Raw genomic sequence first — 20,332 nt, forward strand, 5'->3', positions numbered from 1 at the left:
TGCTGCACTTGACACCCTCACGCATATGTAAGATTTTATATTATCGCTTTCCATTCTGTGCATACATTTGGCTGTCCTGACAGTAACGTATGGTGTAGGGACTTTGTACTGACACCAGGAGCGACCTGTAAAAGCTTAATTACAACGACAGGTTATGGATTATCATGCAGACTAATGGTGAGCAACGCATGTCAGCACAACTGTGCTCTTGGAAAGCACGCTTTACAGGAGGCTTACCACAGGGAAATTCTGGGCTGAATAAAAGGCCTCTTTCCACATGGTGTAGATCTAGAGCAGCCTATGAGCGGAATTCGACGCTTGAAAAACGAGTCGGTGTTCACAAAAATCCTAGCAAAGACTGACGTCTTTGATCTCGAAACTCGCTTGACTTCATTTCCCAGGCTATGACCTAGCCCAGCTTAGGTCGGCCCTTGGTTGAAATCAGAGATTCACTGGCCCCTGCGAATTACTGAGGCACGCTAAGAAATCTCGAGAATGACGTGCTGAGGGTTGCATCACATTAACTAATCACCATGTCCAATCACCTTAAGCTTAAATTCTAGATGGCAGCTAATAATAATATTATAAGTCTGCCAGCCCTGCAGCTTTGCAAAAGATTTGGCTGCAGCTGGACTTAACAAGAGAAACACCGTAAAACATTTTTGAATAATGAAGTGCGCGTGTATACTGGAAAAATACTTGCATAAAATACATCCTTTAAAGGGGTCGTGAACCACATTTCCATGTAATGATGTAATGACCTCAGTATCGGAGTTTACTGCCTCCCGAATCGATTGCCGCAAAAATTTCTCGAATCCGTCAAGAATCAGCGGAGTTACGGGGGTTTGGCGCACGCTCCGAGCGCTTTCTCTCTTTTCTCGTGCCGACGAGCGCACTGGAAGCTAGACAGGGAGGGATGGCATGGGGGAAAGAAGGTACGTCAGCGCGCGTCATGAAACGCGATCGCTCTCCCGCTGTGATTCGCTCGCGCGAGTGCGGCTACCGTGTACTAGGAGTGCGGCGCCGGCAAGTGGCGGCACCCCGCGGCAAGAAGCGCATCTGATCCGAACGCCGCTCTCGATTTACGTCGGCTATCGGCCAATAAGCATGCTATGTCTCTTGCGACGTAAACTGCCAGATCCGCGACGTAAACTGCCAGACGCCCCGCCCACCAACGAGAGTGAGAACCGGCCTCTGTTTGAAAAGAGGGCGCCTGGGGAAACGGCAACTTCGCGCTCCGCTTGTGGCCTTTACGCGGCGCGCACGACTGTATATTTGGCAGAGCAGTTCATAGCCGTGTTAGCTTTCCGCAGGATGTGTTTTTTCAACAAGCCCAAGGGGTGCTTCATGACCCCTTTAAGAAGCTGCAGACCATGCAGAGTACCTCGTACCTTCTCTCAAAGCCAATGCATGCATTTGCTTTGTGTTTTGCTCTCATTTGCCTTGAAGATTGCAAGGTGTATAAGCAAATGTACATAATTACACACATGTAAAACTCAAAGCAGACCAGGACAAGGAAAAAGACGCATGCAAACGGACGTTCTATGTTGCCCAGAAGTAGAGGTGCAGAAATAAATCCAATGTGCTTTCTGTGCGGCTCCCAGCTTTGTAAAAGCAGCAAACCACAATTCGAAGTCACGCAACATGTGTTCCCAATTGGAAATGCGTTGTGTGCCACAGGTCACTTTAGTGTAGAGACGCACACACAGTTATTGAAGTCGCAAATTTTGTGTACTTTGTCACATGCCATTTTACGTCGTCACTGTAGATGGTCTGCTCTTCGTCATTTGTGGTATTGACTGGCACTCTCTGCGTACCTGGTAACTCAAAGCAACTGTGAAGCACCGCTATGTGTGTTAGTTGTTTAATCATCCATTGGGGATGCCAATTCCTGCATACAGGCAAACTCATTGTTATTTTACCGCGGTTAATATGTATAATCTCGTTGAGAGGTTACCAAGTGGGGCAAATCAAGTTTAATAAATTCTCTCTTGTTTTATTATGCCAGTTTGTAATATCTATGTGGTAGGTGAAATCAGGTGCAGATCCAGTTTTATTCAAGAAGGGTGTCTGACTTTTAATTGGTGACAGGCAATGACGGTGACCAAGAGCATGTGTTCGATGAATAACGATAACAACATATATATAGTATCCCCATCTCTATGAGTGCTCTAACGATACCATTCATATCTCAGGCAAGAATCATTTAGACATGAAATATTTAAACAAGAGATAGCCATTCCATCTCCTGATTAAATATTTCTTCCTCGTAACATTTGTTCGAAGTATGCTCCCAGTGTATTTCACAGGCACTAAACAGTCATGTGGCAAGCTGGAAGGGCAGCTACCAGTGTTCCAGTGGCGAAGCAGCTGGAGACATCCTATAGAGTGCAACATGTCCACCTTTACGTCCCTCCTCCTCAATTTTATTTACTTATTTTTCTCTGTAGGACAGCACTGGTAGTCCAGTTCAATATATGTGTGAACATTCCTTGTGGTGAGTGCCTTAAATGCTGGTAGATTCTCCAGAGTAACAAAAGTGCTATAGCGGGGAAAAAAGAATAGTTTGTCAGAAACCAGACTGATGGTGGCACAAAAACTTTCGAGAGAGAGAGAAAGGGGGGGGGGGGGTATGTAAGAAAAATCACGCCATATCCACGAAGTGAATGATGATGAGTGGGCGAAGCTCCGCAGGTGATCTGGTAAACCGTCAGTCCCCGTAAATTTTGCCCACTCGATCATCATACAAAGACCTGACACACAAACGCGGGGGTCCTCATATATGACGTTAACCTCAGGGGAACGTTTGTTGTCAGCGTTGCCGTTTTGCCTTTCGAGGGCAAGAGCGCGTTCACGATCGTTTTCATCCATGGCAGAAAGAGAATGTGTGGTCTGGAACGCGCTTATACTTCATGGTCATCAGCGTCATCGTTATCACGTGTAGTGGGTACATTCCACTATACTGGAACGCGCGTATTCTTCATGGTCATCAGTTGTCATCTTTATCACATGGAGTGGATACATCCCACTATGCGTGTCTACCTACTACTACATACTACAAAGGAGGGACAGGCCCACACCCTGAGGAGCTTCGCCCCTAAAAAAGCGAAACATTGACATTTGGCCACCTGTATGGATGGCATCATCAGTACACAAATGACGGCAAATTACACAATACATCTCATTTATGTATGATACTGCTGTCCTATTTATGTATGATGGTGCTGTACACCTCATTGCATAGATGCCATAAAGTCAATATTTTGTTTCTTCACAGTGGTTAAAGACAGTAACGAAAACACTGAAGTAGAAGTCAACAGTATACAGTCCTATTACGCAAGTCTATACTAAGATGAAACAAGGGCACACACATCATATCGTTATTCATGCTAGTTTCAATGCCAGTGCTTCAATAACTACCCATTATATAAGTTTTGGCATGCAGTGCGGTCAGCAATATCTGTTTAGTATACTGCTCATGGACTGCTGGTTGGCCTTACCCTCGGCCATGCAGTTCAAGCTGGGCTATGGTGAAATGATCATTTTGGTAACCAAAACATGAAGGTGCTGGCATATTACGTCTGTTATTGGTGATACTATCTTGGCCACATGCATTGAACCTTGAAGTAATAAATTAGAATGCCATGACCATAATAGAGATAGCACATGACTGAGGTATCTGCCTGCTACATGCAATCCTGTTATGAGGTTCAACTGCACTCTCTTACACTACGCCCACTGGTAATGGCACACCAAATGCACATAAAAATGAAACTGCAGCAGGAGCTTCAGATAAAAATAGACAATTTATTATTATTTACAGAAAGTGGTCAACAGAGTTGTGCTCATTACGTCTTTGTCCAGACATAGTTTAACTTTCCTTCAGCTTCTTCCATTTTCCTGCAGCCTTTTCTTCTTTTCGGTACTGACTCCTGAAGAAATATAAAAGGCAGCACTTAGCATGTGAAATTCACACTGTGACTCACAACGCATAAACGTGGAGTTCCACGAATGTCATACTTCCAAGCCGCAAACTTCACTTATTTCTTAGCTTCAGTAATGTCCAAGTAGCTTACGTCGCTAGCATTGATGGTCTAGGCAAGATGTATTAGTTGTGATACATTTAAATTCAATGATCTTGCATATTCAGTCATAATTTTAGTAGCAACATACAGAAGTTCTTGCTGAACTTACATGAACATTCTTGAACTTAAGAAGGCACTACAGGCTACAAATGGGCTAAAAATCATAAGCTTACCTCGACTGCCATCTCCTACCAAAGTTCCACACGCGTCCAAACGATGGGAGCCACTCTTCCGAAGTTTCCGAAAAGTGGTCGAAATTTGCCCCTACCCGGTTCGGGTTGAGCTTTTTCCTCTTCTCCAGGAACACTGAATGAAATGTGCATATAGAAACTCTGTTAGGCATGTAACTCTACATAGCATGCAGAAAACAATAACACTGTGCTAGTAGATGTGAGATGCAGCTATGGTGTATAGAACATCACACATGTAAGATGATGATCCGCTTAAAAAGCCTGATGTCACAATAACCACACATGAAAGTTGCTTATACCCTTTACTAGAGAGAGTGTGTGTAGACATGCCACCAGGCTAACCACAACATGGGGAGCGCCCCATCTACAGTTGCCCAACTCTCATCGCATTAAAAAAAATATGATTCAAATCATTTATTTTTATTCAAGCAGAACATGTGCTGCCCTCTTACAAAAAAGCCGCACTTAGGGATTCCATAAAACGTCATCTCCCAAAGGTTCTTTAATGTTCACTTAAACCAATGCAAATGAGCATTTTGCTTTAAAGGGATACTAAAGTGAAAGAATTAATTAGATTATACTGATAAAACAGTAGTGTTGTTAATTTCACCACCGCAGGTTTATTATTAGATTAAAAAAATCAGTGTCGAAAGTTTCAGTTTCAAGTTACCTGCTGAAACCTCAGACGGCGACGTCACGAATTTCAGTCTTTTTTCATTTTTGTCACATTAGCTCAATGAAATTTCCTGAAACTTGCTATGTTAGGTCAGTGGCTCCCTCAGAAGACAGTGTGCTTCATTTTTACCCATTATGAACTACATAGGTCCTCGTAGATGCCACCAAAATCTATGATGTCACCGCGACTGGTGCGGGAACTTCAAGGTGGCGTCGCAACCTGCATTTTCCTTCTGCGCATTTTCTCACTTAGCAGGCGTCTTATTGCAGCAAGTGTGGTGTTTGTTGCATTGTGAAGGAGTCATTCAACCAATACAGAAAAAGTAATTTTTCTCTTTAGTATCCCGTTAATGAAATCATCGGCACTGACTGCAGAAGTGCAATTCCATAACCACTGTGTTACCGTGGCAGCTAGCATGAAAATACCACTACTAAGTGTAAACGTACAATGTTTCTGGAAGTCCTCCATGGTGGGTCCGATGGGGGCCTTGGAGACCTCTCCAATGCGTGGACGCTTGGCCGTGGTTGGCTCCTCCTCATCTTCTTCCTCGCTGTCTTCATACAGCCAAGGAGGCTTTGCACCGGTGTGGATATTGCCTGTCATTCCCTGCGGTATCGCTCGCTTTAAAGGTGGAATAAAAGCAAGGATTCTTTTCAGATAAATTTTCGCACAGCAAAGTATGATGACATAATAATGCAACATGTAATAATGCAACATTTATAACGACCCACCACTTCAACAACATGACAATCTGCATTTAAGTGTAAGAAAAAAACACGCATATGATGGTTAGATCGCAATAGCATATCAAATATAAACATAGAAAGTTTTTCAGAAGTGCTGTTTACAGAGAAAGTACGCAAAGAGAACATACTAAAAAAAAGAAACCATGGTTGTATAATTATTTCTTTTGAAGCGATTTTCTGTGCAGATAACTGGGCCGCTTGACACAAAGAAGGCAATGGTATGGAGGCTTTACTCACTGCTCGCATTCATAAACAAAAAATAGGGAGTGACCTAGGAAAGATAGGCATAGGTATGTAGCATGTAACTCTATACAGCATTATGTGTTGTAAGCCTTCAAGTTGCACAATATGGCAGGTTTATTATTTGAACAGCGTCGCAGCTCTGACCATTTTTGCCACCAAGAAACTGACACAACTCTGTGCCCAGCTGCGGCAGCGCCCCGCTAGAGCTTGCAAATGAAACATACATATGTTGCATACCAAAGGTACAGAGGTGCACAAATACATAATTTGCCGGAATGTTGGGTCTACAAATTTTAATTGCAATATATGAAACAGTTATTTTGCAGAAACTGTTCTGAATGAATAACAATTGCATTGTGAAATGCACAGTACGAGATTTTTTATAGCCACTGTAATACTTGCCCAGCATCTGTGACATTGCTTACTAGATGTGAAATGGAGAACAGTCGGGGTTTACTACCCTCTGACAACTTTAAGTTAGTATCCTTTGGAGCTTATCTTATCTGCAAACAATAATAATCAACTTCCTTGAGTGCCTTTTCTTTATTTAAAGCTGAGCACCTGGTACTTCGATATCATGAATAACACACATCATCAACGTGATGTAGCATTCTTGACAGGAAAGAAAGTAGTAGTAGAGGTTGCACAGTTTTCAAGAAAGGAAACGCAAGCAAGGCAGATGACTATTGTAGTTTGGGGACAAGAGGAGCCCCAGAGAGTGTAAAATTGTTCAGAGTGCACATGTAATGCACAGAAGCACGAGAACACTAACAACAAACAATTAAAATGAAGACAGATACACACAGGGTGTCGGATCGGAACGAAAACCGAAAACGAAAAAAAAAAAAAACGATATTTTCGACCGGAACGAAAACGTAACCGAAACTTTATATATTATTTCTTTCCGGAGTGAAACCGAAATTTTTTCAATTGTTTTTCGGTTCACGAGAAAACTTCCCAATCCGGAGCAACTGAGCTCATGCATTCTGAGCATATCTCAGGGTCCAAAGCAAAGATATGTTGAAATTGTGCAGTGGCAACCAGAGATGTTTATATTAACGCAAGTGAACTTTTGCGTGCCTGTCACGCAGGCCATCATAGGGAGGGCATTGTCGGCGCTGAAGTTTGTTACAGCAAAAGCTGTTATGAGATCACAACAGCTGATTTTGGCGCCATAGTTGTCCGCCGCCGCCGGTGTCCGTGACCGCTATCGCCTGATATAAGAAAAAATTACAGATTTTTTTAATAAGAAGAATTACAGGATTGGAATTGAACTGCCCGGCCGTTCCCAGAGTGCATATGGGCTATGTTTTTTCATTCCGAGGAATTGAAAGGAATGGAATTGCGGCAAGTTCTAATTCCCCGCTATGGAATTGAAATGGAATGTAGGCGCCCATTCCGCAACACTGCTTCCCACCCAATGCAAAGTGCTCAGCCATAATTCTTCATCGTCGTCAGCCACAGCACAAAGTTCACAGAATGCCTTACAGATGTGTAGCGTGTACCACGAGACTTCGAAGAATAACGAAAAATGGCATAGTGGGAACTTCTCTACTTCAGAAAAATTGGGATGCTTTATGGCGTAGTAGGTACTCTGCATGTGTACTTGTATTATTACCCCAAGAGACTCTCCAACGGCCTCAACAAAGTCCGCTTTTCCAGCTTTTGTTGTGACTGTGCGGCGTGTTCCACGCAGGCCTGGCGATCTTTTTATCAGAACACCGGTCTCGCACATCAGAGAGTACACTTAATGACGTGCTGCTTCTGAGATCGTGCTCACTCCCTTGACACAAATCATTGAGCCTACTAAAAAAATTCGTATTTGGCTTTTGAGAAAATAAATACTATGACTTTGAAAATAATACTGGTTTGTGCTAGTTGGTAGGAATTCGTGGTACAGTTACTTCCGCTCCTCTGAAGAACGTGTTTTACCCTTGTCCCACTTTCCTAAGAGGAGGGCAAGTAACTACATTACAAATCCAATGTTCTTTGTGATTACCTTAACTTCAAATTTTTGAATAAAGAAAGCCGTTACAAACCGTTACGGAACATTTTTTTTTCGTTCCGGAACAGAAACGGAACGGAGTTTTTTGCGGTGGAACGAAGCTAAAAACGAAACGAAAAACATTTCGTTCCGACACCCTGGATACACATAACCCGGCCTGTAGTGTTCTAGCACTACTACGTATATGCCTCACATGACGAATTGAGAATGCAGCCTCTGGCATAACACAGGTGCTGTCAACAGAAGAATAATGTTACAAGACTAACCTGTTCCCTCGATGATGAAATTCCATTTACTGACGACCAACTGCTGCAACCAGGCTGGGGCTGGGAACTGGTGTGTTCGCTAACCGCTGAAGAGTACTGTTGTTTGGACATTCAGGATTCACAGCACATTGAGAGCGTAAGCATTCAAACACTCTGGTGATACCTACACACTGAGGAACTAGCAATCATAGTGCCCTTTTGAATAAACAGTTCTACATGCTTAAATGATTTACCGGAGATACACTTTTATAAGCAAAGGAACACGTTTGGTGTACTCAATAAGAGGGGTTATGCAGATATTTGACACTGTCGAATAACAAATCAAACATTGCCCTATTCAACTTGCTCTTCAGGCTGCATCGAAACTAGTATTAGTAAATAGGAATGTTTGCAGAATACCTTGCAAACTTCTAAAATCATGAGCTGCACACAGTAAGCTATTAAAGTCGAGCAGAATTGTGATCAACTTTGTGCTGGCCACCATAATAGACATAAGACATGATAATTTACTCAGATGATATGCCATTCAAGGAGCCTGAAATTTATGGCTAAACAATAATCATTTGCACTCACTCAGAGTATGACAATAAACTGATTATTTGCTCCTCGTGTTCCAGTTATGCTTTTAATAAAGAATGCCTCATATTGTGCAATGTGAGAAAAGAAACTGGCTAACACTGTGAACACACAGGGATGCGAGAGCTGTTTTTTGAAAATGGCTGTTTGATGCTTGAAAAATATTCTATATTTCATTCAATTCATATACGCATCTGGCACTATTTTATTTACATTTGAGTAGGTCTTAAAGATTATCGTTTGCACACATAGTGATGAACATGAGCCTAAAGTTTAGTTTATCAATGAACAAGATGAAAAAAGTACAAAGAGTAGACCTTACAAAAAAAGAAAAAAGACAGACAGATGGCAGGCAGTATGAGTTAAATTTCAGTCACCAAAGGTACCAGACACGACCTTTAGGATAAATGTTGTTAGGGATGCAATGATAATCTATTTTTGCTATTTGATTCGAGATAATTCAAACTCCAGCAGTCTTTAAGCCAGCGTGCTTAGATGGCCCGTTAGCCTGCTGTATTATGAATTCACCCCAAAATGCTTCATCCAAAACGAGCTTTCACTTAACCCGTGTTCATCTTCTCATGGCCTAGTAATGCTGTGGCCATAAAGCAGGTAACAACAGGATAATCATAAATCATGAATGTTAATTACATGCCTGTATTGATGCTGAAGAAAATATTTTAAGTGTGTGTGTGTGTGTGAGGGCACTCTTGAATTCCATTTTGCAAAGCAGCAGGTTCATAAATAATTTCATCAAGGAACATGTAGATGGATGTAAAAATATTCTTTTGATTTAGAGCATAATATAATATTTTAAATATTATATTATGCTTTCTATAGCATAATATAATATTTCTATGTATCCTACAAGTACTAAGTTTATGGCTTTAATCATGTGTAACCTATATATAACAAAAAATTCTTGAAAGTTCACAAAAGGTTATGCTTTTAGGAATTCTGAACTCTGCTTTGACAGCTAGCACCAGCATTCAAAACAGCCGTAAACCGCACAGCATTTTGTCGTGGTGTCTTCAACGACCATGATATGCAAATATAATTTCTCTTAGACTTCAAAGAGAATGCAGATGCAACTACTGCTCGTTTTGCTTCAAAGTGTGCAATTCTTTTTAACTTTAAAGTTATATAATTAGAGGTACACAAGGTACCATATTTCCGTACTTCCATCTTTTAGTTCTGCTTATTAAGCTCTGAGCAAATTAATTGGAACAATTCAAGCAACAGATGCACAGAAACGCTATACAAAGTGGATACGTTTCATCCAGAACAAACCTCGAGGCGGGCTTTCATCACAGTGTCTTCCCTCTGCTTGTCGGCTTTTAGGATGGCAGAGACATTCTAAAGGGCAGAGAAAAGAAACTGATTTATGACTGTGTAATTGGTTACATTACCTCACTTTACACACAATGCTCATAAAACATGACAGAACCTGTTCATTTACTACATCAGCGAACATTCAGTTACTAAGTGCATTTTCATGATAATGTGTTGTCAAAGCTGAAATTACACGCCATAGGGCAATACATGGAAGGATACAACAGTTTTGTTCAATGATCTCATATAGAGGCTGAATTCAGTTTATTTACCTTTAACTTCTGAGAAAGCTTACTGATGAATTCTCAGAGCAATTTTCTGACTTCAGCGTCATCATGCAAATTTTATCGCAGCAGTACAAGCAAAATTGTTAATTAAGAAATGCAAAATATACTAAAAGTCAACTGCAACTGAAGCACACAGTACAGTGTAAGAGGCTTAAAATTTAAGAAAAAAAGTAGTACACCGTTTTTTATGGTCGTTTAAGGACCAAGGCTATGCCAGAGGATCAGCCACATGTCGCAGATGGCGAATAGAGCTCCCTGCTATAACAAAAAGCCTACCATGTGAAGCTTTGTAAATCATAGGTTTCAATATGAAAGCCCAGCTCCCACACATATGCTAATTTGTAATAGCTGCCACGTGATAGCGTGCATTTGCACATGTCGAAATGTCCTCCATGCCTCGGCTTGCACGCTGTGAACCAACCCCACTTCTCCGTACAGCGAGTGAATTCTAAAAAAATCAGTACTATTTGAGTAAATATGTCTCGAAGAAGGAGCACGCCAAAAACAACACGGCGCCCACCTTTTGATGCAGCCTTTCCATCTTCTCAAGGTAGGCCTTTTCTGCAGCATTAATAAGCGGCTCTGCTCTGTAAAACAGCATGGGTGTTGTGCATGGGGTGTACAAAAAAAAATAGCTACGTAAGCATAACAGGAACATACTTGGAAACTATGTCACTGCTGATGACATACAGCTTAACTGATGCCTTGCTTATTTTGTTCTTCCAGAAGAAACTTTTACAGGCTGCTTCGTGAGCCGGCCTAGAAGTAGAAATTCAAGTTAACATGGCATGGTATACTGCAACACAAAGCTCCACAAGGTCATTATTGCTGAACATTGCATGACAATGAAGGTTCAAGCAGAAATTAAATCAGTAAAAAATTAAGAAGCAAGTATGCAATAAATTTCAGTAAGGAATGCACATCTTCTAGGTCTACAGCGAGATAAACTTAGTGAAATATGCATTTCTTCTCTGGGCTATTAGCTGCATCACATGCTACAGTTAGAGTGTCCGCAAGTGGCGGCTTTGCTTGAGAATCCTAATGGTGCCTATTCAATAATTTATCTCTACCAGGCTTGCCCTCCAACACCTGCTTTGGCCAGTGACCACTGTTCCTTGCATGTTTGCTAACCTAGCACAAGGCTAGCTCGCAGTTGTGCATTTGACCAAATGAGATGCTACATTGAGATTTGCTATTTTAAACATTGCAATAAGAATAATGTAAGATAACAAAACTTACACAAATGCATAAAACGAGCGTGATAGGAAACGCAAGGAATACAAAGGTGTAGAAGAGCTGTTAAGCGGTAACTGAGGCTATAGCAGCACCAAACATATGCTGGAATATCCTTTTTCGTAAAACTTGCTCGGGAACAATTAATGACCACTTGCACTGCTCTTGACATCAAGGGAAAGATAGAATCAGAGTTAAGCACGACGTACTCTGCTGTCATGAACTGCTCGTTGTCTCACATGCCCTTTGTGAATTAAAAAAAGCAGATGGCAGTTACCAGACAAAAGCTCCTTAATGAGTTCCACGCGGCACATTGTTTTTAAAGGAGTACTGACATGATTTTGAGACATCGCAAAAGGGACATTTTCCGTTTCCTTGGTATGCAGTGTCAACGCTGTCCACACACCGGTGTTGGAGAACACTATAAAATATTTTAATTTGACTTTCAAGTTTTCGTCGCTGAGCATCTGCAAGCCAGCCCCACTGCAATGGACATTATCCCGACGTGTCAAGACAGTTCCCCCGAGTTTGCGAGTTCTGCGTCCTGCATGCAGCCTAAATCGTAGAAATCACTGTCAGTGTCACTGGACGACAGTTCACTCATCGTTGTTTATGTGCACCACGAGCAGATGACGGATTTGCCGCTAGTTCGTCGCGAGTTTCTGTATCCCCGTGACGTCATACTGACATGAAACGTCACCGAGAAGCCGCCCCCTCGATATCGAAACCGTCTTTTTAAGGTAGCGGTAATTAAAATATATACGATGCATTCCCACGCACCACAATACTCGTTTTAGGTTTCTGTAAATCCTGTAATATATATTTCAAGTATGCGGGCTCCAAGCCCAACGCGTCGCATAGCTCGTGATGCAAAATACTTGCCTGTAGAACATCCAAGCGCAAAAACACTGATCATGCCAAAGAAACTCAAAACGCATTAACAAGAGACTTGATCACGTCACTTACGTTGCGAGGTGCAAGAGAAAGTTGTAGCTGCGAACGCTCAAGGCGTCATCAACGTTTCTCCCGTGTTTCTCAATTTCCGCGGCACAAAAGTAGCACCAAACTTTAGCTCCATCTTCCCAAAGCAAATCGTGCACTTCAGGTTTCTTTAGGAACTGCTTCGCTTCGTGCACCTGGAACGGAAGGATTTCAAACGGAGCTTGAAAATAAAAAGATAAGATTTTACGACCACTTCAAACTTTGACACTTACTTTCTTAAGGTACTTCGCCAACACATTTTTGACAATTTGTTGATGTTTCTTCGAATACACGTGCTTCTTCCCAACGTTATGGCTCACCCTGCATAGCTCACACAACGTGTACTGCATGAACGATTCTATGGTCGCCATAGTGCACGGTAAATGCAGATTACAACAGCTGGATTGAGTGCCGAGAATTCACGTAGAGTAAAACATAGTTGGGCCGAAACGATGGCACACAAAACGACGTAAGCCACCGCTTCTGAACACACCAAGCAGAGCGAGAAACCAAACCTCTCTTTGATCTTCTAAAAAAAAAAAAATGTAAACAAATGCGATGGCGATGATGATGATATCAGTGATAGACTGTAGCTATTTGTGTCAGGCGACCTATGAGATTTAAAAAAAGTCACAAGAAACGCAAGTTCTTCACTGGCGAAACAAAGTAGTAAAGAACAGTACATGCAAAGCTTTTACAGAACTGTAGTGCTAAAGGACTAAAACCGAAACCACAAAACTTGACGTGGTTTTGGTATTAGTTGTCAACGCTGGGCAGAAAAGCGCGCGCAAACCACGCATTTTTGCGGGAAACAACACATGCGTTTCGCCGGAGTCTGGGCTCTCTCGCGAACAATAGATGACGTCACTGCTACGTCACTCACGTGTGACGTCACTTGAAGACTTTCTTTCCCTAAGTTAGTTTTGACTTTTCCCCGTGTCGCCACGGAGTGCCTAGTATGTCACGTGCTTGATGAATTTCGTCCCTATGTGTCCTAGTGTCATCACAGGTGTCATCTTCACCTCCGCCGGCGCTGTCTCCGCGCACGTGTCACGAAGTGTCGTCGGTGATGAAATGCGACGTTTGTGGCGTTGGCCTGTCTTCACTGGAAAAATATGTGGAGCACCACATCGCAGCGCACAAATTCGCCGCCGACTACGTGCAGCAGGCGTTCCACAAAGATAAAGGTGAGTACCCATCCTGTTTTCAGTTTATAGTTGTTGGAAAAGACAGTGTCAGTGCATTTTTATCATCTTTTGTGGTGAGGCTGTACAGCACATGACCGCTTCCACGTGCATTCACTGTGCCAGCTAGTTATAATTCGCATGTGCTTGTCGCGTAGAAAAAAAAAAGAAAAGAAGTATGCACAGAGGCACTAATTTTCACAATTTTGCTCGATCACACTGAAAGTACTGCCGCTTGCGTCGCTTTTTTGTTTTCCCTCTAAAAACAAAGCAGAGCAAATATGTCCGGTGGATACATGATGTATTGAAACAGGTGAGCGCACAAGACAGGGACAGTGAAAACGACATATAGAGCGCTACTTCAAACTAACATTTAATGCACTACACTCATCACGTGGTAACATCGAGTGCTTCAGAACAAGACTATCAAAAAAAAAATTAATTTTTTTCTTCCTTACGCTTTTTTTTTTCTCGCTAAAGATTACAGGCGGTAACGTGCCCATGGAAACAGGGCGACAAAGCGAAAAAACCCTTGATACCATACAGAAGTTTTTGACCGAGCTCATCAGGGGCGTAGCCAGAAATTTTTTTCGGGGGGGGGTTCAACCATGCTTTATGTATGTTCGTGCGTGCGTTTGTATGTGTGCATGCCTATATACGCAAGCAAAACTGAAAAATTTCGGGGGGGGTTTGAACCCCCCCAACCCCCCCCCCCCTTGGCTACGCCCCTGGAGCTCATGATCGAATGCGTTATCAACGGCAAAAACGGCTGTGTGATAAATGCGACATGAGATGAACATGGGTTTTAACAAAAAGCGGGTCATCCAAATGAAGAAACAATGATGCAGCTGAACAAAGGAGGCTGTAAAAAGGTATTAAAAATGGCCTTGAAAAGGTTAACACTTAAAAAGTGAGAACAACAATAAAAGTTTTGCAAAAACGCAGACTCTTTCTTCGAGAGTGACACAGAGGGCATGCTGACACAGCTGGGTCCGAGCTGTTCTGCACATGATGCATCATATATTTCTCGAGCTATGACAGCCTGGTCAAGAAAGGGGGTACAACCGCAAGCTGCACAGTGTAAGGCCATGTTGCCGTCAGACTTTTAAATTGTTGGCGTGTTCACGCAAGCGATCGTTAATACATTGGCCAGTTTGGCCGATGTAAACACATCCACAAGAGAGCGGAATCTTATACACGATGCCGCATTTGCAAGACAAAAACCGCGTGGTGTGCTTCTTTCAGCATGTCAGGCCTTTCACTGTTCACGTTTACACGCTTGCACAGGCCTCCAAAGTTTGTTGTGGGCGGTAAACACTACACTGACTCCTGCGCACCCTGCAGCCTTCTTAATCCTATGTGACACTTGGTGCACGTATGGGATAACAGCAGTTTTTGTCCCATCTCTGTTTTTTGGAGGCACATCACTGGTTTTCTTGAGTCTGTGCAACAAGGTCTCCGCAAGGTCACACAAAACTCTGGAAAACGTGTGCTCTCGAAGAAAGATTTTGTGTTTTTGCAAAACCTGTTGACTTTTATTGTTCTTACTTTTAAGTTTTAACCTTTTAAAGGCCTTTTTTAATACCTTTTGATGACCTCCGCTGTTAAGCCGTATACTTTGTTTCTTCATTTGTATGACCCATTTTTGTTAAAACCCATGTTCATCTCATGTCACATTTATCACCCAGTCGTTTTTGCCGTTGATAGCACATTCGTAAGCTCGGTCAAAAACTTATGCTTCAGAAGTTTTTCAGAAGGAATATCAGTGCACTGAATGAGATGAAGGTTAGCTGAAGGACTTAATTTATTTTGTGAAGCAGAGAGTGAGGGAGCAAAATAAAACATATATTAATCTATGTCTAAGGCCTATTTTTGTTGGTTTAATGTCTCTCTCTGATACTATGTTGTATTTGTATTACAGAATTCAGTGAATGGAAAGCTCAGGAAGAGGCGAATGAGAACTGTTGGTTTATTTATTCTTCACACGGCTCCTAAAAAGCTGGCCAGTGGGGAAACGAGGAGCCACTACTACTCGTAATAGATCAGGAGTGGCTAGGCCAAAGGAAGGTCATGGTAATCGTCGAGAGAAAAGTCAGGGTACCTGCAAGTCCGCTAAGATATGTCTTTCATTTATTACTGTGACGAAGAAGGAGAACACTCAGAGCCCGGCACCTGAAGATATCACCATAAATGTAAGGTACCAAAGAAAGCATTATGGCCATAAAGCAGAAATTCAGCACTTGAGGATGAGTGACAAAGAAAAGGCCAACGTTAACCAACGTAGCAGAGGACCTGGAGCGTGGTGTGCCCATGAAAACCATATTGAATAATATAAGAACATCTGTTGCATGTAAGCTGAGGCCAGCACATTTGGCAGAACGCATAACTCTGCATAACATCAAACGGCAGTTTCACATCACTGCTCCTGAACAGTGTCACACCAATGATGCTGTCAGTGTAGATATGTGGGTGAAAGCAATGTAAGACAAAGGTGAAACACTTGTCTGTCTGTATAAGGCACAAGGTGCAGTGGACCCAACTGGTACTTTTGGTGCAACAGATTTTGCCCTTGCTTTGATGACAGAGCCACAAAAAGAGCTGTTAGAAGAATTGGGCACGGGCACTGTGTGTCTTGACTCAACACATGGAACTACAGGGTACCAGTTTGAGCTGATCACTCTTCTAGTGCTAGATGAAGTGGGATAAGGTATACCTATAGCCTATTTCATCTGCAACAGGATGAATGAGGAAAACTTGGCAGCTTTTTTCAGGTCTCTTGAGTGTGCCATCAACAAAAAAGTGGCTGCTAAGACATTTATGTCTGATGACGCCTCACAATTTTACAAGGCATGGTCGTCAGTTATGGGTGTCCCTCAGCAGAAACTTCTCTGCACCTGGCATGTGGATAGGAATTGGCAGAAGAAGATACATGAGTGTGTAGAAAAACAACTGAGGCCAGACATGTACCACAACGTGCGACTCCTTTTAGAGTTCCTTGACCAGCAAGAATTTGAAAAGTATCTTCAATCATTCCTTGACACTGAGGAAGAAAAACAGGGATTTTCTGAAGTACTTCAAGGACAACTACGCAGTTAGACCTCAAGAGCGGGCCTACTGCTTTAGGACGAGGACAGGTATCAACACCAACATGCACCTTGAGAGCATGCACAGGACGTTGAAGCACAGCATGCTGGAGGGAAAGAAGAATAAGCGTGTTGATAAACTAATTTCTGCCCTCATGGACTTGACATATCATTTTTTGATGAAGAGGGCAATCCAGATGATCAAAGAAGCAAAGGGCAAGAAGTTGAGTGCAGTTGAAAGGTACCACAGATCTGGCACTGAAATGGCAGGTTGTGCCAAATTAAACGAAGACGGCACGTGGAATGTGCCATCTCAGTCTACTAAAGGGCACTCTTATACAGTGACAAAAGTCGGGGATGCTGCTTGCTGTCCCTTGAGATGCAATGAATGTGCAGTGTGTGCGCACCTGATACAGTTCAAAGTGTGCAAGCACATTCACTGTGTCGTCATTGCTAACACATTGTCAAGCAGTGACAATAACGACTATGAGAGCCCACCTGAAACAGTAACTGAAACGAGTCGGGCATTGCACATAGTGCAAAGCATTGCAAAGCTGGAGGCGGCCACAACAGTGCCGAGCCAAAAGTCATGGATCGATCTCGGCCGCGGCGGTCACATTTCGATGGAGGCGAAATGGTAGAAGCCCGTGTACGTACGATGGCAGTGCACGTTAAAGAACACCAGATGGTCTATAGAACACCAGATGGTCAAAATTTCCGGAGCCCTCGACTACAGCGTGCCTCATCATATCCTGGTTTTGGCACGTAAAACCCCAGAAATTATTATTATTATTGCCAATGATGACCACATGCCTCAACAAATATGAAAAGTACTATGCGTTGATGTTGGCACTGGACCGAGGTTTCCACTAAATATAAAATTTAAGTCACTCATATGTCTCATCTGCTCTATCTGACACAACTGCTGCTGTAATTAATAATTGACTGGAATGCAAAGTGTTCGATTGGTGAATGTGCTGACCTGCCCATTTCTCACTTATGATTTCTCATTTCAGATATTGTATTACTGATTGTAGAGGTGTTAAATGACATTGATTTCCCAAAGCTATGGAGGAACCAAACCAGCATTTTAATAAAGCCTTATTGTCAAAGCTTAACCTGGTTGTGTCTTCCTGTGTTGATAATGCATACTTGTGCATGCGGTTTCTGCACTACGTTCATTACAGTAATGCAATGCAGTTTCATTTCAAGCCACGAGGACAGAGTCAGAATCGATTTAGATCTGTTTCTTTCTTTATGAATGCTTAGATTATTATTATTGTTATTATTATTACTATTATTATTATTATTATTGCAGCGGTATCTGCACACGTTTTCTGGCTACGGCGCGAATCCTTTATTACAGAGAAGAGCTCGATCAACATCGACATCGTCTGCAATGGCGGATTGTTTATTTGCAATTTGCAGCGTTTGCGCGATGTAAATTGTTCTTTCGCTAGTTTCTTGTACGCGGTAATGTTAACATTAACGCTCGCTATCGAGTTTAGGGTATGTCTTCTCACACGTGAAGGTATGGTGCCTTTTTCACCCGTGGATATTCGTACTCCACCACAGCAGGTGAGGTCATTGGTAAGATACACGTTCCGATGCAACTTCCAATTCAATATTGTGCTTTGTATGAGTGTCATGCTCTGCGCTTTCGATAGGTATCGAGCTCTTTGATCGTTCACTTGCGCTAGATGTGGTATCGAGCCAGTCGAGCTCTGAAAATTCATTTCCGATGATCGGGACACGATCGTGAACGCGCGGGTACCACACAAAATATAAGCTAAAGCTATGCAGCAAATTCAAATTTACTAGGTATTGCCGCGAACAAATATTGCTTTGCTAATGGGAGTCGATGACTGCCCAGCCCCCCCCCCCCTTTTTTTTTTTGTACATGTAAACCGTGATTTCAATTTGACAGCTTTGCTTTGAAGGCGCTTTTAGTGCTATAATGGAAGCGATAGCTTGCTTTTGATGACCTCTGCGCTGTCAGTGCATCAGGACATTGCATTATTGATAAGACAGAATTGTTCACGTCCAACACCCCTCGCAACGTAAAGCTTTTGAAAATTCTTGCGCTACACTTGCTCGTTTTCACGGAAGGGGGTGTTTTTGGAAGAGTTCAAGCACCCTTGACCTAAAGACGCTGATTTCTTCTTATCAGTGCTAGAGTTACTGACTACGCTACCTAAAGGTAGCATATGCAGTAACTAATCAGTGCCTGCCAGCAGCTCGCCAATTGAGGGTGTGTTCTGTACAACTTCGTGCAAAAAAAGAAAAAAATCAGAACTAAATGCACAGTAGAACTTGCTACAACCGAGCTGCAAGTCGGGTTGAACTTTCAATTCAAGTGCGAAATTTCATTTGACTACATTAACTCTTTCAGACACGATCTGTGAAGAACTGCCTGTAATTCGTCAGTGTTGCACATTATCTCAAGGGACTCGACGTTGCAACAAAAATATTGTCATGTATGTGCTTTATAGTAACTAATCTTGATTAAACTGCAATTGCGTTGAACCTGAAGTCATTCATGTTCTGCTTTTTGCAAAAATAGAATGAAATCTCAGGCTAGAAATATAGTACTAATTTTTCTTTTTTTTTTTTTGGTTATGATCATTTCAAGCAAAGATAAATTGTACTTTTTAGGTGACTTGGAGAAAGCGGAACATCGAACATGGTAGTGCCTTCTGCTAATTAATAATAATAATATCTGGGGTTTAACGTCCCAAAACCACGATATGATTATGAGAGACGCGGCCTTCTGCTAATTGACTATATTTAACAGTACACTGCAAAATGAAGTTGAAAACAGATCTATTACACAGGAGGTTCAATTTATCCACTCTTAAATGTATCTTGTTCTTTCTTAGCCACTAGTCAACACGACTAGCGAAAACATGTGATGTAGACAGTTGTATACAAAGCGTCTCAAACAGTTATAGAAAGAATGGTGTGCTAAAAGCTGCAGCAAGACAGAGTACGACTTTGCGAAGCTGCAGTCGTAAGTGCCGCCGCTTTAGGTTTACAGGTTGATCCATCCACGGCTTGGATGTAGACCATACCTAGAAACTAACTCAGATGATACCGTTGTCACATGGTGCACTGCTGATCGCAATTAAGCCCAATCAGGGTCAGATTTCTCAACAGTGATTGACTCGTTTCTGCAACTTGCATACAGTAAATAATCACAGTAGAAAAATTCTACCCAGTCAGGTCCCATCGTGATCAAAATTGACATATGACACCCATAATACATATTTGTCTGGGAGGCCAACTTTTGGATATACAGGTCTTACTAGAAAAGAAAAACTAGATACATTGTTCGATGGCAGCCTATTAACATGTTGGCTCACGCACTTTTTCAAGCACATTCAAGACGTCGCATGAAACTCTTGCTAAACTCTTCTCACTCAGTTTGTACCAATCAGCTTATTT

The 20,332-nt window shown here is 42.2% G+C and overlaps 1 protein-coding gene across 7 annotated transcripts in view; it reads right to left on the bottom strand.

Moving 5' to 3' along the window:
• Positions 1 to 3,787: 3,787 nt before the first annotated feature.
• LOC119393575 (centrosomal AT-AC splicing factor) overlaps positions 3,788 to 20,332 on the bottom strand; it is a 35,560-nt gene continuing 19,015 nt past the window's right edge. The window contains exons 1-9 of one of the 7 annotated variants that reach the window (XM_037660682.2): positions 12,855 to 13,111; positions 12,607 to 12,776; positions 11,068 to 11,166; positions 10,928 to 10,994; positions 10,079 to 10,144; positions 8,213 to 8,308; positions 5,399 to 5,558; positions 4,259 to 4,391; positions 3,788 to 3,932 (exon numbers count right to left, since the gene is read on the bottom strand). In XM_037660682.2, coding sequence (XP_037516610.1) covers positions 3,872 to 3,932; positions 4,259 to 4,391; positions 5,399 to 5,558; positions 8,213 to 8,308; positions 10,079 to 10,144; positions 10,928 to 10,994; positions 11,068 to 11,166; positions 12,607 to 12,776; positions 12,855 to 12,992 — 990 coding nt within the window. In that variant the 5' untranslated portion in view covers positions 12,993 to 13,111 and the 3' untranslated portion in view covers positions 3,788 to 3,871. Of the gene's footprint in view, positions 3,933 to 4,258; positions 4,392 to 5,398; positions 5,574 to 8,212; positions 8,309 to 10,078; positions 10,145 to 10,927; positions 10,995 to 11,067; positions 11,167 to 12,606; positions 12,777 to 12,854; positions 13,112 to 20,332 lie in introns of those variants that run through there. The other 6 variants (XM_037660681.2, XM_049416284.1, XM_049416285.1 and 3 more) reach the window with 6 other exon arrangements.

This window comes from Rhipicephalus sanguineus, chromosome 5 (genome assembly GCF_013339695.2).
Source record: "Rhipicephalus sanguineus isolate Rsan-2018 chromosome 5, BIME_Rsan_1.4, whole genome shotgun sequence".
Taxonomy (NCBI): Eukaryota; Metazoa; Arthropoda; class Arachnida; order Ixodida; family Ixodidae; genus Rhipicephalus; species Rhipicephalus sanguineus.